This window comes from Rhamphochromis longiceps, linkage group LG20 (genome assembly GCF_057381845.1).
Source record: "Rhamphochromis longiceps isolate RC_006_pf linkage group LG20, R_longiceps_female_GT1.1, whole genome shotgun sequence".
Classification (NCBI taxonomy): Eukaryota; Metazoa; Chordata; class Actinopteri; order Cichliformes; family Cichlidae; genus Rhamphochromis; species Rhamphochromis longiceps.
The window spans coordinates 7843846-7865148 of record NC_140576.1 but is presented as its reverse complement, the minus strand read 5'-3'; the positions used below and the strand labels follow the sequence as shown (position 1 = coordinate 7865148).

At 40.4% G+C, this 21303-nt stretch overlaps 2 protein-coding genes across 4 annotated transcripts in view; one reads left to right on the top strand and one right to left on the bottom strand.

Moving 5' to 3' along the window:
• Positions 1–9620, bottom strand: part of cacna1db (calcium channel, voltage-dependent, L type, alpha 1D subunit, b) — an 89976-nt gene extending 80356 nt beyond the window's left edge. For both annotated transcript variants that reach the window (XM_085393345.1, XM_085393346.1), the window contains exons 1-3: positions 8859–9620; positions 4677–5148; positions 4115–4220 (exon numbers count right to left, since the gene is read on the bottom strand). In XM_085393345.1, coding sequence (XP_085249471.1) covers positions 4115–4220; positions 4677–5148; positions 8859–8892 — 612 coding nt within the window. In that variant the 5' untranslated portion in view covers positions 8893–9620. The remainder of the gene's footprint in view (positions 1–4114; positions 4221–4676; positions 5149–8858) is intronic.
• A 28-nt stretch (positions 9621–9648) lies between these two features.
• dcp1a (decapping mRNA 1A) lies at positions 9649–18521 on the top strand. Of its 2 annotated transcripts, none has more exons than XM_085393353.1 (9): positions 9649–9843; positions 10153–10193; positions 11118–11245; positions 13514–13580; positions 15485–15623; positions 15891–15983; positions 16854–17450; positions 17541–17762; positions 18298–18521. In XM_085393353.1, exons 1-9 carry the CDS (start codon positions 9664–9666, stop codon positions 18376–18378), a joined length of 1548 nt encoding a protein of 515 aa, XP_085249479.1. In that variant the 5' UTR covers positions 9649–9663; the 3' UTR covers positions 18379–18521. The 2 variants fall into 2 exon arrangements, with proteins under 2 accessions (XP_085249479.1, XP_085249478.1); XM_085393352.1 differs by having other exon boundaries at positions 16851–17450.
• The last annotated feature ends 2782 nt before the right edge of the window (positions 18522–21303 follow it).

Here is a 21303-nt window from a genome sequence, read left to right as displayed (position 1 = left end):
CACACTGACATGAAGATTTTGGGTAAAGTTGGAGGACAGAAGGTTAAATGTCCTTCTTCAAGAGACAATTGGGGATCAATAGGAATAACGTGTGCACTTTCACAAGGGCACAAACAAGAAAGGACAAGCTTCTGATTTCTGTCACTTCATTCTGTCATTTTCATCAGTCCACTTAACTTCTAAGCTGGATGATGATTATTTTTTATATTTAAAAGCCAGAGTTTTGTAACCAGTGACTTCAGTACAAGGAGACAACAGATAAAAACCACTGATGGCAGCCTCAGAGTTGTGATTCTAGATTGACAATTTGGCAGATATCAAAACAAAATTAGTGATGCAGAGTCTAGTATTTAAGATTGTGCATGTCACTAAGACAATTCATTATGAGTTTAGTTTACATAGTTCTAGCATAAACACATTTTTAAAAATTTAATGCAGTGCATTACAATCAATAACTTTCTATAAGTTTTTATTTATTATTGTTGCAGTGAATAATTTATACATTTATAGCACTAATAATAAACACTGAGTCTTTAAAGACACAGAAACATTGCATGCAGCTTTAATGTATTTTTTAAAAGTGTTTATAAGTACTAGTCAGCAGTTAGCTGTAAGTAAGCTCATTTTACTTAAAGTTTGAAGGATACACAGTTTGAAAACCCTCCTAAAAGGTTTTCTCTATCACTGAATAATGCAGAAATATAAAAGCAGGTAGCAATGTGCAAATTGTTATTGAATACTATTATTATTATATTATCAGTTTTAATGACATGCTGTGTGTTCAGTTAGCTCTCAACAAACCAACAGATATTTATTCTACTTATAAGGGTGGGCTGGAACTTTGCAGATGCTGATGTTAAGTATGTTGTGTGTCAGTTTTGGGAGTGAAATTATGGAATCGACTTAATGATGAACTGAAGATGTGTTTCTCTTTGTCATTTTTCAGGAAGAATTTAAAAATTTGTATCATTCAAGGTTTCGGAAATTTGGTTTGATGAATAACTTTGTGTTGATTTAATTTCTTGATTTATCATTGATTTCTTTTCAAACTGTTATATAACTGATTTATCAATGCTATTTATTTTCTTGGTTAAGGATTTGATTATTCCTATGGGGTAAAGGATATGATAATTATAAGCCACAAGGCTTCAGCCTATTCCTTTTTTGATTATTGTATGATGGAGTACTTTTATGTAAAATGATAATCTGTGTTGTTGACCGAAATAAATTTCACTTCACTTCAGATGCTTTAAGAGATGCAGTGCAATACACCAGCATCCGTCCACCCTGCATTTTACCTTCACTTAAATATTTTCTGCTGAAAGCGGTCAAATATCATCATTGTTCTCTGTAACAAGAAGCCAGACTATTTATCCATTTCAAGTGTTTGCCTGCGCTAACACTATGAACACCATAACGAGAGGGTCAAGATTCACATTTCATCAGTCTGTTCTGAACAAAAAGCCATTTATTACCGAAGGCACTCTGACATGTGACGGCAGGAAAAGCACAGGTGTAAATAACAAAATGGATAAAATGCGAGTTGGATGGTTTCGTTTCAGCGCCGTGCTGTTGTTAATGCTGGCTCGCTGACACGCTCACATGAGACACAAATCCAACAGAGTCATTGTTAATGTCGTTGTTGACGGTGAAACTTTTTAGACTCATGTCTATGATGAGAATTACAATCTGCTGGACATTCAACGGTAAACCAGACAACAGTAAAACACAAACACAGTTTATTCACTTCGCATACAGTTTGTGTGAATGTACACAAAACCTACAAATCAACTCATCAGATAGATTTAATCACATGTGCAAAAAATCAATTTTCTATTTTCTCAAAAATGATCTTAATAAAAAAAACATTAAACTGGTGCTATACACGTAAAAACGATGATATTTCTAAGATCTGATCTAAAATTGTTTTCTTGCATTGTAAAGTAATAACTATTATTCTGTTTGTGCTTTGATGCTGCCAGACAACACTGTAATTATGGAGTCAACAAAACAAACTGGTTTCTATGTCAAACTCCGTCTCTGTCTTTTCACCTCAGTGCTCCTCTTGGGAGCTGCTGTGTGACACGCAGAGGGATGACCCAGTGGGTGGGTGTGTGCATGTGTGTGCAGTTCATTTATGCTTTCATAAATGCACGCACCAGTGTTTGTTTGTGTGCCAACAAAACAATGAAACCCAACACATCTATTCAAATATTGCCGGGAAAGCCCTCTGACGAAACTCGCACGTCCAGCACATCAATCTCATGCAAAAGTGTATAGCCATTGTGTGTTTTTATGTGGCCGATGACAATAGTGGAAGTGGAATCAGCTAACAGCATGATGCATGGTGTGCATTCAGCATCTGCAAACGCACACATGGCAAAGCAAAGTATAAAAAGACACGAAAAATGAAACCACAAGAGTATCACCTGTTATTGCTGTTTAGCATTAAAAAAATTGAACTCTCGAAAAATAACTAATCAAATTCATTTTTGGCACTTTGAGCACCACAAAGCAAGTGCCACTTAGTTCTGTTATATTCAAGAGGCTGCAAGCATCTCTACAGTCAACATCTCCCAAACTGAGCAGTATACACAAAACAATCTAAATAACATCAATGGCCACATACAACATATGTTTATTTGATTCTGAAGTGAACTGTACCCCTCAAATACTAGTCAAGCTGTTTTTTAGCATGTGAGGCCCCAAATGATGTGTTCCTTTTGTTTTAAGCAGAGAAAAACAATTCATTTCAACCCAACTCAGGCAGCTCCTGCATCAGAGCTGTACAGGAGCCCGCTCTGAATGTTTGCACTGCATGTTCTCCAAATAAACTAAAAATCTACCTAAATACCTAATTTCAGACTTTTCTATGTGCATGGCTTCAATTTAAATTCAAAGCATCAATCTTCCACAATAAAGGTTATAAAAAGCTGCAAAGTGCATGTATGCCCCCTCACATTCATTATTAAAATGGCTTCACATTAGACTTTAAGTAAGACTACGAACTAGGGCTGGGCCATATCCTACTGTTCACGGTAATACCGGTATAATGTTGGGCAACGATAAGAAAATGAAATATCGCGGTAGAATATGGGTAAAACGCGCATGCGCAGTGCCTTTGTTTTCATATGCACACGGCGGAAAAAGCATGGCGGCGACGGAAAATGAGAAGGGCGAAAGCGGATCGTTGAATGAAACGGATGAACCAGAATTGGTTTGTAAAAATGCTGCAACTTCAGTGGTGTGGAACTGGTTTAGCTTTCGTCCGTCAGATATACAACAAAGCACTATTTTTGGTAGAGCATGCAAGCGGGCTGTCGTTATTACTGTGTTTTTTTGGAAAATACGGCACACTTAAAATCAATCCTTTGATTTTCCTGAAAATCGACAGTGCCCCTTATAATCCCGTGTGCTTTATGTATGAATTCTGGTTGTGTTTACTGACCTTGAAATGATTTTATGTGGTACACATCACTTGAAAATCTGTCAAATGTTTCAGTATGACTTTGCTAAGCTACAAGGCCGCACCGCTTGATTGATTTTCGGAGCATTACGGCTATCGTAGGCAGGAACCTCGCGGAGTGATACGTACTGCGCTTCAACATAATATTACCGTATTGTGTGTGTATAACCTCTTTTTAAGTTTTGTGGATATTATACATGGTTATGCTGAGGACATGTCGGCCAATTTCCACTGGAAATGCCTTTTGGTTAAACTGTCAGCAAGGAATTTGCATTTGCACTGTTAAATTTTTATATAACTTTAATGCACATAAAAGCTGCTTGTTTAGAAAATACATTGATGGGTTTGCTTGTTTTTTGCACTAATAAAGTTGTGGAGTTGTAAAGTATTTTGTCTAGTGTCAGTTATATCCTCGGTTATATTGTTATCACAAATTTTCAAATGTATATCGTGATAAATATTTTTGATCATATCGCCCTGCTCTACTACAAACAACAACAAAATCATCCAAATGTGTAACATGACACCTAACCAAGCCTTTGAAGTCCTGCACCGTCCCACAGTACACCCAGCTGACCACAAACAGGCATACATAAACTGAAAGGGTTAACACACGATTACATGAATAACATCCTTGTTACTACTCACCAGTTCTTGGTTGGTAGAGTTGGAGTCGTCTCCAGGAAAGGGGATGTAGATGGCTAAGGCCACACAGTTGGCAAAAATAGACAGCAGTATAAAGATATCAAAGGGCCTGAAAGGAGGTGGTTAAGGAACACGGTAAGTAAGACCACTAAAAGTATTTTATATCGTACTAATAGATTAAGATAACTGTCATTATCCTGTTAACAGTTTTTTGATTTTTTTTTTGGGGGGGGTATATGCACATTTTTAAAAAGTTATAGAAATGTAGCTAATGATAAAATGTCCTTATTTCACCGAAACTTGCATATAACCGTTGTTTTTCTAATCCATCCCCCAACTAGCAGTTTAGCTAATGACTCGTCTCCATGGACCCTCCCTTCTAATTACAAGTTCAGAATTTGGAATCAGCATCCAATTTCAGATCATGAAACTGAGTTATTTATCTCACTGACAGATTCATTTATACTTTCATTCACTCGCTGCTCTGTGACACAATCCATCCACACAAAGACACCAAATGCACTGAGACACCCAGACGCCTGCTGGTCCCTGAGCTAAAAGATACTTCCACTCCACCAGACTGATGCAGGCTCTGCGGATCGGATTGTTGAGGGTGAGGCAGAAAAGGGCTCTGGGCGGTCTGCCGCTGGTGGATCCTCCCTGCTTTTTGCTTTTGGCATACTGCTGCCTCTTCTTCTGTGCCAGTGAGCCCACAGGAGCTGGCGTAGAAGTGGTACAAACTGGGGGACGTGAACTTATATTGGGCTTTTCAGGATCGCCCTGCGCTTGCCGGGCTGCGCTAATGGCGGCATGCCAAGCGAGGACCGGGCTGACTCCGGGTGCAGCTCCACCGGGACCCTGAATGGAGTTGTTGGGCCCGAGGAGGCCATGAGCGGAGCCGACGGGCTTGCCGGTGCTAGCTGGAGGATGAAGGGACTGTGATGGATGGAGCTGGTGCAGATGGGTGTTTCTTTCTGACCAGGGAGCTGAGGTGTCAGTTGGGGTAGTGGTCCTTCTGTTGCTGGCATACTGTGCCCCTGGAGAGAGAGAGTGGGAAACAGGGATAATATTTTGAGATTGAAGTTATAAACAAAAACACCTGAACATGTGTGTCATTGGAGGCATTGCAGAAAAGCTGCAACATTCCAAAATCCTTTCCACATTTTTACAATTTCAGGCTCATATCTGCCAGCTAGTAATAATACAGATGATATACTCACTTTGAATCCCTATGCAAAAAGTAACATATCCAAAATCTACACTAACATTCAGAGTATTCATCTATGCTCATGGAGCAAAACAAAGGCTCTAGAAAAATTGCCTAAAATGTGTTCTTAATCTACACTATTCAAATGATAAGCTTGCAGAAATATATCCTAATATTAGCTCAACGTGTTTACACTTCCATCAAGAACCAGCCACTCCAGCTCGCATGTTTTGCCACAGCCAATCATTGAACAGTTTTCGGAAGAATATTTTTTGAGGCCCTGACATTCTTGTGTAGACAAAACACAGTGGCATCTCCATCTTGTGGCTCTCCTGCCTTTGGAGGTCACGATTTCCGCAGCACCAGCAAAGACAATTGTGTTTGCTCCTTTAACATCTCACAGATGTATTTTCTTGATTGTCAAAAAGACAAGACTCCATTCTTTAAAATCTGGGTTAGAGAAATGCTTTCTATGCTGTGTTATAAAAACTGAGGTACAGTAGAGCCAACTCTCTGGAAAGATTCAGAACCACCTGGCTGCCTTTCACTGAATGGCTATCATAATGCTGCTGTTTTTGTCTTGTTAATGTACATAATAATGGCACACTCATGAACTGATGGTGAGTTAAGGAGAACGAGTCCCCCCATCCCTATTATGTATACTGTTTATGTTATTATATCAAATTGGGGTTTTTTCTGTCTTGTACCCGTAATCTTAGGGATGGATGTGGGGAACATTAAATTTTTTTAGAAAATTATAAATACAATTTGTGCCAATATGTTTCTGATATATTGGCTATTTCAGCTATTAGTCCATATATTGGCAGAGACATTTATAATGGCTGATAAATTCAAAGTATAAGAGTGAACAAGCGATGGGAAAAATACCCTTCAGCCATGTTATTAGCATGGATGTTGTATTTTTTGCCCATCAAAAAGCACTTTGCATTTTCACTGTTGGCAAAGGGATGGAAGTCTACAAAAAAGATCAGCTGGTCACATAAAGGTGTAATCCACAACCTGCTGTGACAATAAAATGAGATTACTTTTAAATAAAATTGTCATTATAGGACTCATAAATAATACCCATAGTCTTGGTCTTGGTCTTAAAAATCAGTCTTTAAAGTGCTTTTCAAACAAGGACACCACTATGCTTTCCCAATGAATGAGGAGACTGAAGATAACCGCTAGAATTTCAATTCAGCTTTTTGCAAAACTCTATTGGGAGCCTAATGGCAGTGGACATACATATATAATGTCGACAACATTATCACTACTTCACATTTAAACTTGCCTTGTACATTTACTTGCTTAATATGCAATTAACTGTCCTTTAAGAACCCATCCAGAGATAAAATGGGCAGAAAAATAAGAAGAAGAGGTGATTATGGTGATTATAATTATGGTGATGACGGGCTTGAAAGGAGCCCAGAAAAGACAGCTATAGAAAGAGAAAGCAGAACAGCCTGCATGAATGGGAGAGACAGAGAGAGTCATTAAAATCAATGCAGACCATGAGCTAAAAAGTCAGTGCCCTTGACACAGTCGCACACTGCAACTCTATAGCACAGTCACATCGGGGAGTGTTGTCAGCTATAGACTGGCCGTGTCATCCAGCAAAAACAGCTCCAACACACAACTAAGCACATAAAGAAAAAGAAAGAAAGAAAAAAGAAATGAGGAATCGATTTGTGTGGGTCATGTGCAATATGAGAGAGAGGCACAAAATCTGAGAAGAATAAAGCTTTTCTTTTAAAAGGTAATGATTAGACAAAGTTGGTTCCTTTATCAGATTTCAGGCAAGCGCCTTAATTTTATTACTTTTCATCAATATTCTGTGTTCGTCTGTGCAAAATCATAGTCACGATGACTCGGCGCTCATAGTTAAAACATGATAGTTTATTATGCGGGGAAGTCTATCCAAAACGTCACTTCACTTTAATTGCGCTTGATGTCAGCGCGATCGCAGGTGAGAGGTGCATTCAAAACATTTCAGCACCACCCATCCTCATACAGCGATACACCACCGCCACAGGTGCAGCAGAACAAGTGCACGCTGCTAGTTAATAATAGTCACAGCCTGTCCGACATGTAAAAGGAATTAACCCAGCGCTTCTGCTGGATGTCGCACATCTGTCACAAGATGCTGCAAAACAGCTGTTGACTGTTGCTGTGGTCGAGTTTTGCTGCTTTTGTTTGGACAGCTTTTAAACTCTAAAAGAAAAACTTAGAAGAGAAGGAATTTACTTTTAAAAAGTTCATTTAGGGTCTCGCAGCTTGTTCTGCAGAGCGAATATATTCAAAGCATCCTGTCACATGGTTTCAGAATGACTGTTATAGTCAACCATTTTTCGGAGAACTAGCCTCAACTCGCTTCCCAGTGGATCTGATTACTGATGTTATCACAATAATGTAGCCTACAAGCGCTTACAGTGTTAATACACAATCCCTGCACTGGAATAAGTTGAGGAGGGTAAAAAACATGTCAGCAGCAGCCACGACTCAGAGCATATAATCACACGGATTAATCAGACATCCAGAGAATAAACCAAACGAGCGCTCTCGCCCCCTCTCCCCCTCTCTCTGCTGCGCTCCAACTCTCCTCCTGCGCTTCCACACGCACGTTTTAGGTTTTGTTTTTTTTACCTTCAGACTGTTCATCTGCTTCTTGCATCCTCGAATCCACATCGAAAAGATCCGTTTTAAATCCAACTCATCGTTGGAAAAACCGTCCGAAGGTGTCGAAGGCGCGAAACCTGAACAGAGCCTTTAACCTGAATCATAAAATGTTTTCCGAGCGCAGACCCTGAGAGGAGCGCCAAACATTTTCGCCACATCCGGGTGCCTGCCTGCAGATTCACGGCGTATCCGAGAGGACGCGCTGGCAGGGGTAGTCAATCCAGTGCTGTCAATTATCCTCTCTGTGGCTGGGGACGGACTGACACAAGTTGGAGCAATCGCGTGGGCTCCACTGTGCTGAAATCACGCGCGCCCACCAACTGGAAATGCACCTGTTGCTTCCTATTGGGAAACTTGCAAAGAGCGAATGAGATCATCTCAACGTAAACATTTAAATGTTTTTAACTCTAGACGCCAGATGCTGCTTTAAAAAAAACCCTCTAAAAACAAATCATCTGACTGGAGAATTAAGTCGTGCGATGACATCAGAGAGCAACGAAGACAGGGAGAAATGTATATCTATCTCACTATATTAAATTGTATGATCCTAAATTAAAAACTGCTGCAAGGCTGCAATTAAAGGTCGTTTAAAGTACAGCCGTGTACCTGCTTTAAAACTATCCACGGGTTTCAAAACCTCCGAATCTGTTTATCCTTTACGATTCGGTTAAGTGCTGTAAGAAGGTCATGAGACACGTGACTGCACAAAAGAAACCAGTCGGAACAGTGATAAATCTGCTAGAAACAAATGGTGACAACTATACTTTCCCTTAAGAGGGAAATTTCTGTATTTGAGGATGAATACCATGTCCCTATCTTATCCTATCCTATCCATATGAAGAGTTAAACGCTCGGACTTACCCCGCAGGGGTCTTGCCCTTATGATTAACGGCATTAGATCACCTGGCTCTTCTCGGGGGCCTCATTGCGCTTTTTTCTGTCCTCTCTCCGCGAAGATTCGAGAGGAAATGGGTTGTTAGAGCGGTGCTGGAAGGTTACCCGTGATTGGATTACCTGAGCCTGCGGGATAAAGTTTCACGGTGGCGCGTAATCCTCAGATTATAATCCTGCTCCACTGTTCCATAAACTGCAGGTGAGGGAGGCAGATGCAGCTCGGTCCGGACAGCAATCCTGCACAATCCCACTATGCACGCAATGGGTTTAAAGTATTATGTCCAAATAATTACAATAAGCACAAAAAGGTCACGCCAGGACACAGGGGCGTTTTAACTTTTCACTATCAGTCTGCCATTTCGAGCAAAGTTAGGATTTAACGTGACTACAGATGAGTGCGATTTCAAATAAAGAACATAAACTAAAGTAGACGTAAAGTGTCACAGAGGTTTCGAATTAAAACACACAGCCATAAATATCGTTTTTCTTTAACTGGTTTTCCTCAAATAGGTTTTACTATTTGGAAATTATATCCTATCGTAAATATCTAATCATGCCACGATTATTATAAGTTATTATTATTATTTGATCGACTTTGAAGCTCAAAAGAGTCACCAGAGTTTTTTTCCTAGAAACATTTTGTATTTAAGCACTCTCTAGCTCTAGCTAAATGCGACTGACCACAATTACAGTTCGGATTAATATGCGGAAAAAATCAGTGCCTCGGAAACTTTTTTAAAGAGCCGTGGTTTCCGGGGACAGCGGAAGTTATATGTGTCTGCTGAATTCCGTCCGTGTGGGAGCAACAATCATATCCAAAATGGAGACCGTAAATGCTGGACATATGATGAGCTTAGCTGCTCTACAGAGGCAAGATCCATACATAAACAAATTGCTCGATGTTACCGGCCAGGTGGCTCTATATAACTTCAACTCCAAGGCGAATGAGTGGGTAAGTTTGTAAGTAACGTGACTTTGCGGAAAGCCGTCAAAGCTATTTGACTTAGCATGCTAGCTGTTCTGTATAAACACAAAAATACAAAGAAATTTGATAATATTTGCGGAAGTGAACTTTATCCAGGTAATGCTTACACACGTTGTGTTTCGCCACCACTGTCATTTTGAAAAAAATTTATTTATTTTTTAAATACCAATAAGCGTAATCTTTTATCCGCTAGCTATAGTTGTGCTAACAGCGTCCTTTGCTATTATTCAGCATGTTTATCGTTTCTGACTCACACCTTCACTTTTTATTTTACAGGAGAAGACTGAAATCGAGGGCACCCTGTTTGTTTATACAAGGTAAGCACGTGAGGCTTTTATAGGAATGTAACGCGTTGACCGCGAGGACTTGTTTACCTGTTCTTACGTTTCACGCGCTGTCATTTGACGTGTTCTACGCACGTGTGCAGGCCTCAGTCTTTGTAAACAAACACGAATTAGATTGCATGTGATTTTTGTCCGCTCACAGAACGAAAATCACACCCTGTTTAAACAGGAAAATAATAAGTAAAAGTTTTAGTAATTAATTCCACTTGAAGTGTAAAGACTTGTTTGATAAACAGCTTTAACGCGCATCGTTGTTTTGAGGGCTGTTCATATATTCATTTGAAAATAACGAAATGTTAGCAACCGATTTAATTGGTTATTGATTAATATGAATATTTTTCACAAAATTGAGAATTATGTAATTCTCAGAAATTCTCATTTACAATATCTGAGAATCCTCCAACCTACCTCCAAGCCTGAGGCCATAGTTCTCAGCTAGAAAAGGGTGGAGTGCTCCCTCCATGTAAGGGATTATTTGCTATTTGGATCTTGTACACAATTGAGGGGAGCGTGAAATTGACGGACTGATCGGGGCCACATCTGCAGCGATGCAGATGGTTTACAGATCAGCAGTGGTAAAGAAAGAGCAGAGTCCTAAAGGGAAACTTTCAATCTTACATCCCTACCTTCAGCCATTATCAGGAGCACTGGGTAGTGATCAAAGACAATGAGATCTGTGCCAGTTTAGGCGACCACATACCACATGGCCAGAGAGCAGCAGCCAGGGTTTGAAAAATGGGATGAAGAGGCCAAACTAATCTGAAAATCAGTGAACTTTTTTTTTCTAAATGTGTTAATTCTTTGTCATAAAAAAATCATTCATGGATGACTAAACTAATCGACACAGAGATATGTCATATCAGTGAGGTGATGTTTTATGTTTTTTGTCCCTGAAAGGTCTGCTTCCCCTCACCATGGCTTCACCATCATGAATCGACTGAGCACGGAGAACCTCGTAGAGCCAATCAATAAAGACCTGGAGTTTCAGCTACAGGATCCATTCTTGCTCTACAGAAATGGCAACTGTGAGTGTTTTGTTGTCCAGTTACACAGAAACTGCAGATGTCATGTGCAGGAGATTCATATTTCTGTGTATGCTTGGACTGAAATCAGATGTGCTGCAGTACTTCACAGCTTCTCAAAGTTTGAGGGAACAAAAAAAGACCACCATCCCAGAATATCAGCCAATGTTTCTCAGCTACATAATATTTCTCTAGCACAATGTTTCTCCCATAATATAGCGCTGTATCACAAAAGGTAGTGTCGAAGAGAAACATTTACCATAGCTTTGAAAGGCTCCGCTTTAGACAAAAAGAGATGATAATTTGGGCAAGAAAAATCACAAATTAACTGAAAAAAGTAAATATCCAAACAGTCAGTAAACTTTTAACCTTTATCTAAATGTTACCGCACTCTTAGTTTTTAATTCATGAACTTTAGAAAAAAATGAAAAATGTTGTATTCAAAGAATTTCTGCGTTTCTCTACATATAGATTTTGTGTTAAGTTTGTTTGCTGTATTGGTTTTATTTCATTTTTCCTGCTCAAAAGCAATAATGCCAGAACACATTAGTACCTTTGAAAATGCTGGACAGACACTTTCCCAGTGTTCTCTGGAACAGCTCTTCTCCCTTTTGCTTGAAGTCCTTCTTGTATCTTGGAGAATCAAGGAGGAAGACCTTGTCATTCATGGCCTCAGACTGGTCTGTCAAACCACACAGTATTCAGCTTTGTGTGGCCACAGTTTTCATTCTGTATTGGACCAACAAACAAAAAAACTTTTGGCTCTAAGGGGTGAATTAGGCTTCTATTATATAAATATTTTTATGCCTGCTGCGTTTTTTCCTGAAGGCTTATTCCAGTGAAATCGTTTAGCGTTATGAGTTCAGCAGGGAGTAGTATCAGATGAAAAGGCTGGAAATAAATCCTCAAATCCTCAGAAAGTAACTGACAGTGCTCCCACCGAGGTAATCTATCAAAAGTCTGAACAGAAGTTTCATTAAGGCAATGAACAAGGAGTTGGATTGTTTTCCCATTTGTTTGCTAATGAGAAAAAATAACATGGCCAGGCTCAGCGTCAGAGTGGACTGCTCCCCTTTAGGACTCGGCTTGCCTATCAGCCTGCCTGGTATGGAAGACATGATGTAATGTTTTTGTTGATATCCAAGTCAGAAGCTTTTCCAGGTGCTTCACAGGAGTCCGACTGCTGCTGTTTTCATTTTAATTCCTCAAAGTGTGTTAGGTTGCGGGCAGATAAAGTGGTTGAAGGTGTTCCTCAGGCTGTGAAGATGCTCGTCTGACAGCTGATGGTCACTGTAAGGCGGGTCAGAGTAAATGGTTTTTGATCATTTGTTCCACACGAAGGTTTGCACTGCCCATTTGAGCTTTTCAGTAAGATAAGTTACGGGCTGAGGAGCCTTTGTTTGTTCTCTGCCTGAAGTCTGTTTTGCTGTTTGTGATTGCTCTCTAGGTAGAGTTCAGGTTTGTGAGAGAAAGTGAGAGCAGGATGTAGATGATGCTCCTGAGACTCCTCTCTCCAATTAAAAATAATGAAGGCTGATATTGCTGAAAGATGATTGTTTGACGAGCATAGAGTCGAACACGGAGAGGATGGATTCTTCAGAGGGATGTTAATGCTGCTCCAGGTGTGTTTGAAATCTCTTCTGCAGGCTGATGCGTGCGCTCAAAGTTTCAGATGTCTGTTGCTGGGGTGTGTACTTGGACTTGTGCATACACCTGTTTACAACACTTTGTGTTCCCGTTGGTAGCAGGGGATGCTCCAGGGAGGCAAGCACTTGGGTTGCTAGGTTACCTCAGGCTTTAGAGGGAACTTGAATACACCAGTGTTTCATCACATAGACACACACAAAGCATGAGCAGCTTCATATAAAATTATTGTTTTTCATCAGAAACTGCAAATGTGCAGTTTGCTTGTTTTCCGTTTGGTGTCGGTGAATGCTGTGTTAGCTCTCCACAGATGAACTTCTCCTTTTTGTGTTTGATTGTTTTGTAACTTCACTGCTTTGGACTGTCAGATTCTCATTGATCCTAAGGTCCACTAATGTGCAGTCATGTACAGTGCTCATTTAGTGTTGTTTTCAGTGTTTTCTTGGATGGCTCAATTATGTTAAGTCACAAAGCTGACTAAATTAATAATCTTAAAAAGACTTAAAAATCATATAGTTCCTTTAGCTGTATTTATGAAGGGTCGGGTTTGTTTTAAAGAGTTTTGTATAAACTGGTGTCTGCTGTCAGTGTTATTAAATGCATTATTTGTATCTGTGTTTTTAACAGTGGGTATCTATAGTATTTGGTTCTATGACAAGAAGGATTGTCAACGCATCGCTCAGCTCATGGTCAAGTAAGTAGCCAGACATTTGATGGAGGAAGTGGATGAAATTGGGCAAGGCTTTACGTTTGTCTGTTTTTTCCACTTATCAAGTTTGATTTGTATTTCCAAATTGAATTACAATGTGTACTTTCTGGAAATGTGGAGGTCTGTTATGTTCACTAAATGCAGGGTTTGAACAACTCCACATATAAGATGCCATAAAGTTGATGCAGTGTAAGGAGTTTTTAATACAGAATAATTCAAATTAAACAAAAATATAGGAGCCCCATGAAAAGCAAATCAGACCATGAACCAACCATGCAGCGGGATGTAAGATTCAGGCTCCACCTTAAAAGTAAGACTGCCATCTCCATCTTGCAAGGTAAAAGGAGCAATCACGTCACTCCCAAGTTGACTACGGTGCAGTAAAGTGAAAAAAATCGAGGAAAAACAGACTTTGTTTTGCTCGGGAGCATTGTAGAGCTTTTCATTCATCACTAGCAATATAATGTACGGCTTATTTAGCAGGTCACACATACGCAACAGTAGTATCCATCCATCCATTTTCTTCCGCTTATCCGGGGCCGGGTCGCGGGGGCAGCTGCCCAAGCAGAGAAGCCCAGACCTCCCTCTCCCCAGCTACCTCCTCCAGCTTATCTGGGGGAACACCAAGGCGTTCCCAGGCCAGCCGAGAGATATAATCTCTCCAGCGTATCCTGGGTCTGCCTCTGGGCCTCCTCCCAGTGGGACATGCCCGGAAAACCTCGCCCAGGAGGCATCCTTCACAGATGCCCGAACCACCTCAACTGGCTCCTTTCGATGTGGAGGAGCAGCGGCTCTACACTGAGCCCCTCCCGAATGGCCGAACTTCTCACCCTATCTCTAAGGGAGAGGCCAGCCACCCTTCGGAGGAAGCCCATTTCTGCCGCTTGTATCCGCGATCTCGTTCTTTCAGTCACTCCCCACAGCTCGTGGCCATAGGTGAGGGTAGGGACGTAGATCGACCGGTAAATTGAGAGCTTCGCTTTTACACTCAGCTCCCTCTTCACCACAACAGACGGTACAGCGTCCGCATCACTGCAGCCGCTGCACCAATCCATCTGTCGATCTCCCGCTCCCTTCTCCTATCACTTGTGAACAAGACCCTGGGATACTTAAACTCCTCCACTTGGAGCAGGTTCTCGTCCCGGACCCAGAGTGGGCACTCCACCCTTTTCCGGCTGAGGACCATGGCCTCAGATTTGGAGGTGCTGATTCTCATTCCCACTGCTTCACACTCGGCTGCGAACCGTTCCAAGGCCAACAGTAGAAATGAAGTTTTAATGTTTTGCTATTGTTTACGCTTACTGCCACCATCTTGGATTGTAAAGTCAGGGTTGGTGGGGCTTTCTGATTATTCTCAGTGAGAAATCCAACTTGAGGAGGCATTCCATCTCAGAACTTAGGATTTCTGCTTTCCCATTTCAAATAAAATTCAGAATAAAAGTGGTTCTGCTGGTGAGTCCCAGCTCCCAACTCAACTAATAGATCAAAACAAAGAGCCAGGCACTTTGCTTCTTCTGATTTTCAGCCAGTCAGGCATAGGGATGAGTCGGGGTGCGAGCAGGTTAATGACAATTATCAAAATAAACCGTGATCATGGTGCAAATGAGCTGTGCAACGATTGGCCCACTTAGGAAATCTGTTGATTTGTCCCAGCATTGTGCTCTTGTGAAGCAAAGATGCAATTTGTAAGGGCCTGGATTGTCTAGTTCATATTTTGGTTTTCGTTGCATGGTTTGTATAATTTGAGTAATTTCACTTTAAAAAACAAAAACAAAGTAAGGTTGTTCAGTATATTAACTCTGACCCCAACATCATCAGTACTTAATATCTGACAAAGCAAACAACAGTTATGTGTGCAGGCAATATGTCATGCTTTAACTCTGTGCCAGGATTGTGAAACAAGAAGCAGACCATGCCCAGAAAAAGTCACCTGAGAGGGCAGAGCCGGGGAGAACCAATGGAGTCGCAGAACCCCGCAGCATCGATATCTTGGAGCTGCTCAGCAAAGCCAAGGAAGAATACCAGAGGGTGAGGTGGCAAACACGCAGTTAACGTAACATCTGACTTATGTTATCACACGAGTATGATCACCTGATGTATAACTATAGTGTTTGACAGGATTTGAGCCCTAATTTGTGGAAATTTTGACAACAAAAATAAAGTTGTGTGAATATCCATATAAGTTATTACAGTGGTAAATGACCTGGGTCTTTTTCAGGTGTGGAGTTGTCAGTTTAAGATAGAGAGAACAGTTCAATATAATCTAATGTTTTTATGTTTGTGCAATAATTGCAGTCCCAAGGAGGTGAAACAGATGTGTCCATTGAACAGACAGCAAAAGCAGCTGCCAGCACTACAGATCCCCACATCACACCGCAGCCTGAAAAGGTACAACACACACACAAAGCAATGATTTGAGTTCCAATTTTCGTTTACCGTATCTTTAAATGTTTAAAGCTTTGTCATTCTTGTCACTCCTACACATAGAAAGTGTGGAGGAGGACAGTTAGAAGGGCATGTTTTTATCCTTGTCACTCCATACATAGTTAGCATTTGGCAGCAGAGAATGCTGCAAGGAACATTGCAAACAGACACCCAAATACGTGCCTTCAATTTATGTCACAGCCATGAGTGCTGCTTGTGTTTTCTGCAGGGTTTGCATGCGGGGCTAAGATGAACTGAACAGTTTGGGACAATCAATGTTAACTAAATGGAAAGGGAAATGGGCCATGTTGTGAATCAATCATATACCATTATTATATTTGGATATATTATAGCCTGTGTTTCCTGATACATTTCTAAGATATTTATCACAAGCAGTGGAGCTGTGTCATCTCCATGTTTACCAGGTCTAAGGACTGTAATTTTTACAGAAAAGTCTTCTTTTCATCCCATTAGCCAGTTTTTTGTTTTTGCATTAAAATCCCAATAGTTACCCAAAAAAGCCTCTGCTTACACTGTTTGCTGTTTGTAAAGCTCAATGATGACGACAGCTTAAACAGCTAAAATAGCACCAGGAGCAGCAGAGTGTAAGCTCCAGCTGATTAGCAACGCAAAAACAAAACTTGCAGCCAACTATGTTGTCAAAATATGATAATCGTATAGCTTCCAACAAACTTTCATAATCTTACTTATTAAACAACCTGAATGATTAATACATGATCAAAATAGTTTTTGATTCGTTTTCTGTTATTTGATTTTTTTTATTTTTTTTTTGAGCTCCGCTGTATTTGAGGTAATTGTTTCTTTACCCAGCAGAGCTCTCACCCCGTGGTAAAGCAGATCACAGTGGAGGAGCTCTTTGGTTCGTCTCTCCCTAAGGACCCCTCTCTACCAACCATGCCCACGCAGAGCAACACTGTTTCCAGTGACCCCTCCGCTGCCTATGTCCACAAACAACCGTATCCTGCTCCACCTCCACAAAGCACTCTCCTCATTCACCAACATGCAGCCCAAGACCCTGGTTCCAACCAGAGGAATCAAGCCCCCGGTCTGCTCCCTGCTCCATATGCACTACACCCAAGTCCTGTATTCCAGTCAGTGATCCAAAGGTCAGACCCTCAGCTACACTCCTCAGTGTCCCCACTCATAGTGCCTTCAGCTGCTCCTCCTGGTACCGCAGGACCTCCAACTGCTCAAACATCCTATATGGGTCAGGACATCCTCGCCACACTCAAACCGGCAGCACCTTCTGTAAATTCAGACCACCACAAACCCATCCTCGCACCTAACTTCCTGCCAAGCACATTGGTCCCACCCCACAGCTTCCGAGAGCCTATGGGAAAACCCCTTCTCCAACACGGAAAGGACGTGGATGTTTTCTCTCAGTCTCCAAATCTGATTAAACAAATATCTGTGAGTTCAGCTATTTTTTTTTTTTTCTGGTAAATTTGAATCCAGTATTTTTGATCTTATTTCATTTTTTGCTTTTCTTTCCTCTTTCAGGCTGTCCCCATGAGTCCAAGTCTTGCTGTTCCAGGATCAGGGGTTTCTGTGCTGCTTTCCCCCAGTGCCTTCCAGCAGTCCCTCAATAAGACACCGGCAGCAACGTCAATGGTCCCTCCTGCACCCACTGAGCCCACCTCAGCCTCTGGAGGAGCTAAAGAACCTGTAGCAGCCCCCTGCAGTAAAGCACAGCTACAGGAGACTCTGATACACCTCATTAAGGTAAAGTAGAAGCGTAAAGCATATAAAAGAAACTGTCGGCACTTCATAGCATGAGAAAAGTTCAAGCTAGTACTAATTACCCCTGTATTATAACATTATGTATAACTTTAAATATCTTTTCCACACATACAATGGAACTAAAAATGGACCTTGTCTAAAATTGTTTAGTGTGTAGACAGTGGCAGATCTGAGACGCCCACAGAAGTCTTAGGTGTTCTTCCCAGAACTAAATAACCAACAATGTGCTTCCTGTGTACATAAACATGTGTGTGCCCAAAATGAATGGTCTTGTAGAATTATATTAATATGGATTATATACCGTATATAAAAAATAAATTAGCTCTTTCTTTTTTTTCTCATTTTCTCATGTGTGAAGTTGTTGTCCATGCATTCTCTCTAACAGCCAGCAGGGGGCGACCATTCTGGTTGCAGAAAGCTATATTAAACCATTGATGCTGTTTAACGGTTGCAAAATCCACATACTTAAACTGTTTCTTTTTTTCTTCTTCTTCTTCTTCCTGCCCTGATTTTCTAGAATGACCCAGACTTCCTTGGTGCCATTCATGATGCTTACCTGCAGAGCCTATCCAAGGACTTTGGCAACGTAAAACTATAGTCCTACTTCATCCATCACCACTCTTTTAGTGCTCCGACCTCATCAGGATCAATAAAGATACACACAATTAATGGAGAAGTTAAAAAAAAAAAAAAAAAAAGTGGAGCAAACAGGTTTTCAACACACTGTTCACCAAAAAACCCTTCAAAACTAGTCTGTGTGCTAAAGGTTATTACAGCATGCACCGCACCATCTAACCATCTGTTCCTGATGCTGAATACTCGTTTTGGATCTATCTTTTGTCAAAATCTATGAAAAGCAGAACTACTGTGGGAAAGACTAATGAGATAAATTTTCCCAGTTAAATCTTGATGTATGTTTTGTTTGTTTTTTTTGGGGTTTTTTGTTTGTTTTTTCCTTTTGAACTTTCTGAATGTGGTCAAACTTTATGGTTGGATAAAGTTTAGCTGTTGGTGTTTTGTTTTTGTTTTGTTTTGTTTTCTCTGGAGGACAGAACCACAGTGGAGCTTTGGGAACCTCAAACCCGCTGACCCTCAGGCAGATAGTTTTGCAGCTGTACGAATCACAGGTGCTGCTTCTCTTACTCGTCACGTGTTTGGTGTTCTCACCACGAGCACACTTATACTGCGACTACTTGTGATGAGAAAGGCCTCTGTGCTGGGGACCTGAGCTATCCTGCTATGTGGCGTTTAAGCAGAACCAATCTTTCCCCCCGTTTTGTTGGGTTTTTTTTACGTTCTACGTTTTGAAGCTGAAGAAGATGCTGAGCAGCCATTCCAGGCGTTTTGTGTTTGGCAGGCGTTTGTTGAGGAAGTTTTAAGCTCTCGTCCAGTGAAGATGAATAACTTCTATCATTGTTTGGAGAAGAAGCACTTTCAGCCAAGAACTCAAACTAATCACCTATCCCTCTCAGCTGCTTTTATAATGTTACAGACGGTGATATGTTTATGACTCAGAAACGAGCTCCTTTGCTACCTTTGGTTTTTCCACAAGTCTCCTTACCCTTGCTTTGTCTACGTCCTTCCCCTTCTTTGTGCTGTCATCTCTCCTCCACCAGCTGATCTTGCAGTCGTGGATGTTCTCGGAGGGGAATGTGCAATAGGCGACAGTCGCAAAGCCTTTAGGGATACCAGCATTTTGGGATATCTTAGTCTGCTACTACAGAGCCTTTTGGGGTCTGCAAGTGATTTATGTTTCGAGTATTAAGAGAAAAAGGAAAAACCAAAGTAGCAAATTTCGATTTCTGTTTCTTTTCGATCCTTTTAGCAGTAAAATGCTTAAACAGGTGGAAACCAATGTGCTTTTGATAGCTTCAAACAAGCTGAGTTGCTACATTTACCCAGACTAACGCTGAAAACTTTAAACTACCTCTAGGCCCATCTACCCCCCCCCCCCCCCCCCAAAGTATGTTTTTCCAAGCTGCAGTCAATAAGTTGAAGATGAAATAAACTCGGGTGTTTTTTGCAGTAAAAGGCTACTGCAGCACGTCCCCATAAACCCTGCAGACTGCAGTGGAAGCAGGAGTAAACGCGTCCGTTTTCCTCGTGTACACCACTGAGTGGCTGCTGTTTGTGAGCAAAGAAAAAGAATAAATGTACGTCATGAAATCTGAGCTCTAAAAAATATATATATCAATGAATTTTCGCACAAAAATTTCAGCATATTCAAACTATTAAAGTTGTCTATTTATACAAAAAAGGAAGAAAAATGATGTAAATGCATGAAAATATTAGAGGGTTTTCTGACCAGTGGTACAGTGATGTTCAGTAGTTGGGCCATTAATCCAGTTACTTAAACAACCAGTATACAAAGTCATTAATATCCAAACAGTGTATTTTTTTAATATTTGTGAGCAACAAGAAGAGCAGAGATTATTGCTTTGTATATATTTTTTTTTTATTTTGCGGCATGAATTCTTGCCTCGATTGTGACATCACAGCTTGGTATTTAATATTTGAAGTTGTCTTTCTCCTGCTTGCAGTACTTTTTTGTAAGTTTATTTTGTTTTTTTGTAATTTGGAAAAGTTTAAATTTCAAATGTGAAATAACATCTGCATCCAGGGAGCAAATGGGATCGTTTGTTCATTTCATTACCATGTAAAAACTCATTTTTCATGTCAGAGATGGTTTTGCCAACACATTTTCTTTGTTTTTCTCTGCATGTGTTGGTTAAATAAAGAATAATTGAAATGTTAGAGATTGTTTTTAATCCCGGTCACATATTTAAGATTTTAAGGTTATTTTACACGTCGGTCTAATTTATCTTATTGGCCCACCATGTGGTTTTGAGAGTTTTTGCAAATAACACAAATTTTTCTAAGATTGATGTTATTGTGCGTAATTTGAATATTTTGTGATATTAAAGATTTGAAAGTAATTGTTTGCTCTTGTTTTCTGCTTGGAGGAGTCAATGTTTTGGTGAGCAGTGAGAAGCTTCAGAACTTAAAGAGTGTGATTATTAGAATAGAAATTTGAGCCTCTTAACAAATTATTATTAATATTATTATGCATATTTCTAATTAAGCCCAAGTTTATAAAGACAATCATAACTAAGAGATCTGTCTTGAATGGTGCAGTCTTGTCTTTGACCACCAGATGTCACTAGTTGCTTACTTTAAACCCGCACCTACCCCACAGTAATTGTCACAGCCAACATCAAATTAGTAGTTCCGGGTTTAAATGACAAATTGAATGCTGATTTTCTTTATTATTATTATTATTATTATTAAATAAACTTACACGGCTCGCTTTTTCTCTTTTACTTACCAGATCATCTGCGGGCAACAAAAGGGAAGATTCTTCAAGAACACCAAAGAGGAAATTGGGGGGGGGAACTGTCACACTAAATCAAACGTTGTGCAGACCTTACCTGAATGCTTGTATATCTCCTTCATTTGGAACTGGGTGGTGATCTCTTCAGTCTTCATTCTGTAAATCTTTTACACCAGAATACCCTCTCCTCTG

What these genes read in the sequence shown, in the direction of transcription:
- dcp1a (XM_085393352.1), top strand. Translation starts at nt 9,664, where the DNA reads ATGTGTCTGCTGAATTCCGTCCGTGTGGGAGCAACAATCATATCCAAA. An exon ending in ACCCTGTTTGTTTATACAAG is followed by an intron (nt 10,194 to 11,117) that starts GTAAGCACGTGA and finishes TGTCCCTGAAAG; the next exon opens with GTCTGCTTCCCCTCACCATG. An exon ending in ATCTGATTAAACAAATATCT is followed by an intron (nt 17,451 to 17,540) that starts GTGAGTTCAGCT and finishes TTCCTCTTTCAG; the next exon opens with GCTGTCCCCATGAGTCCAAG.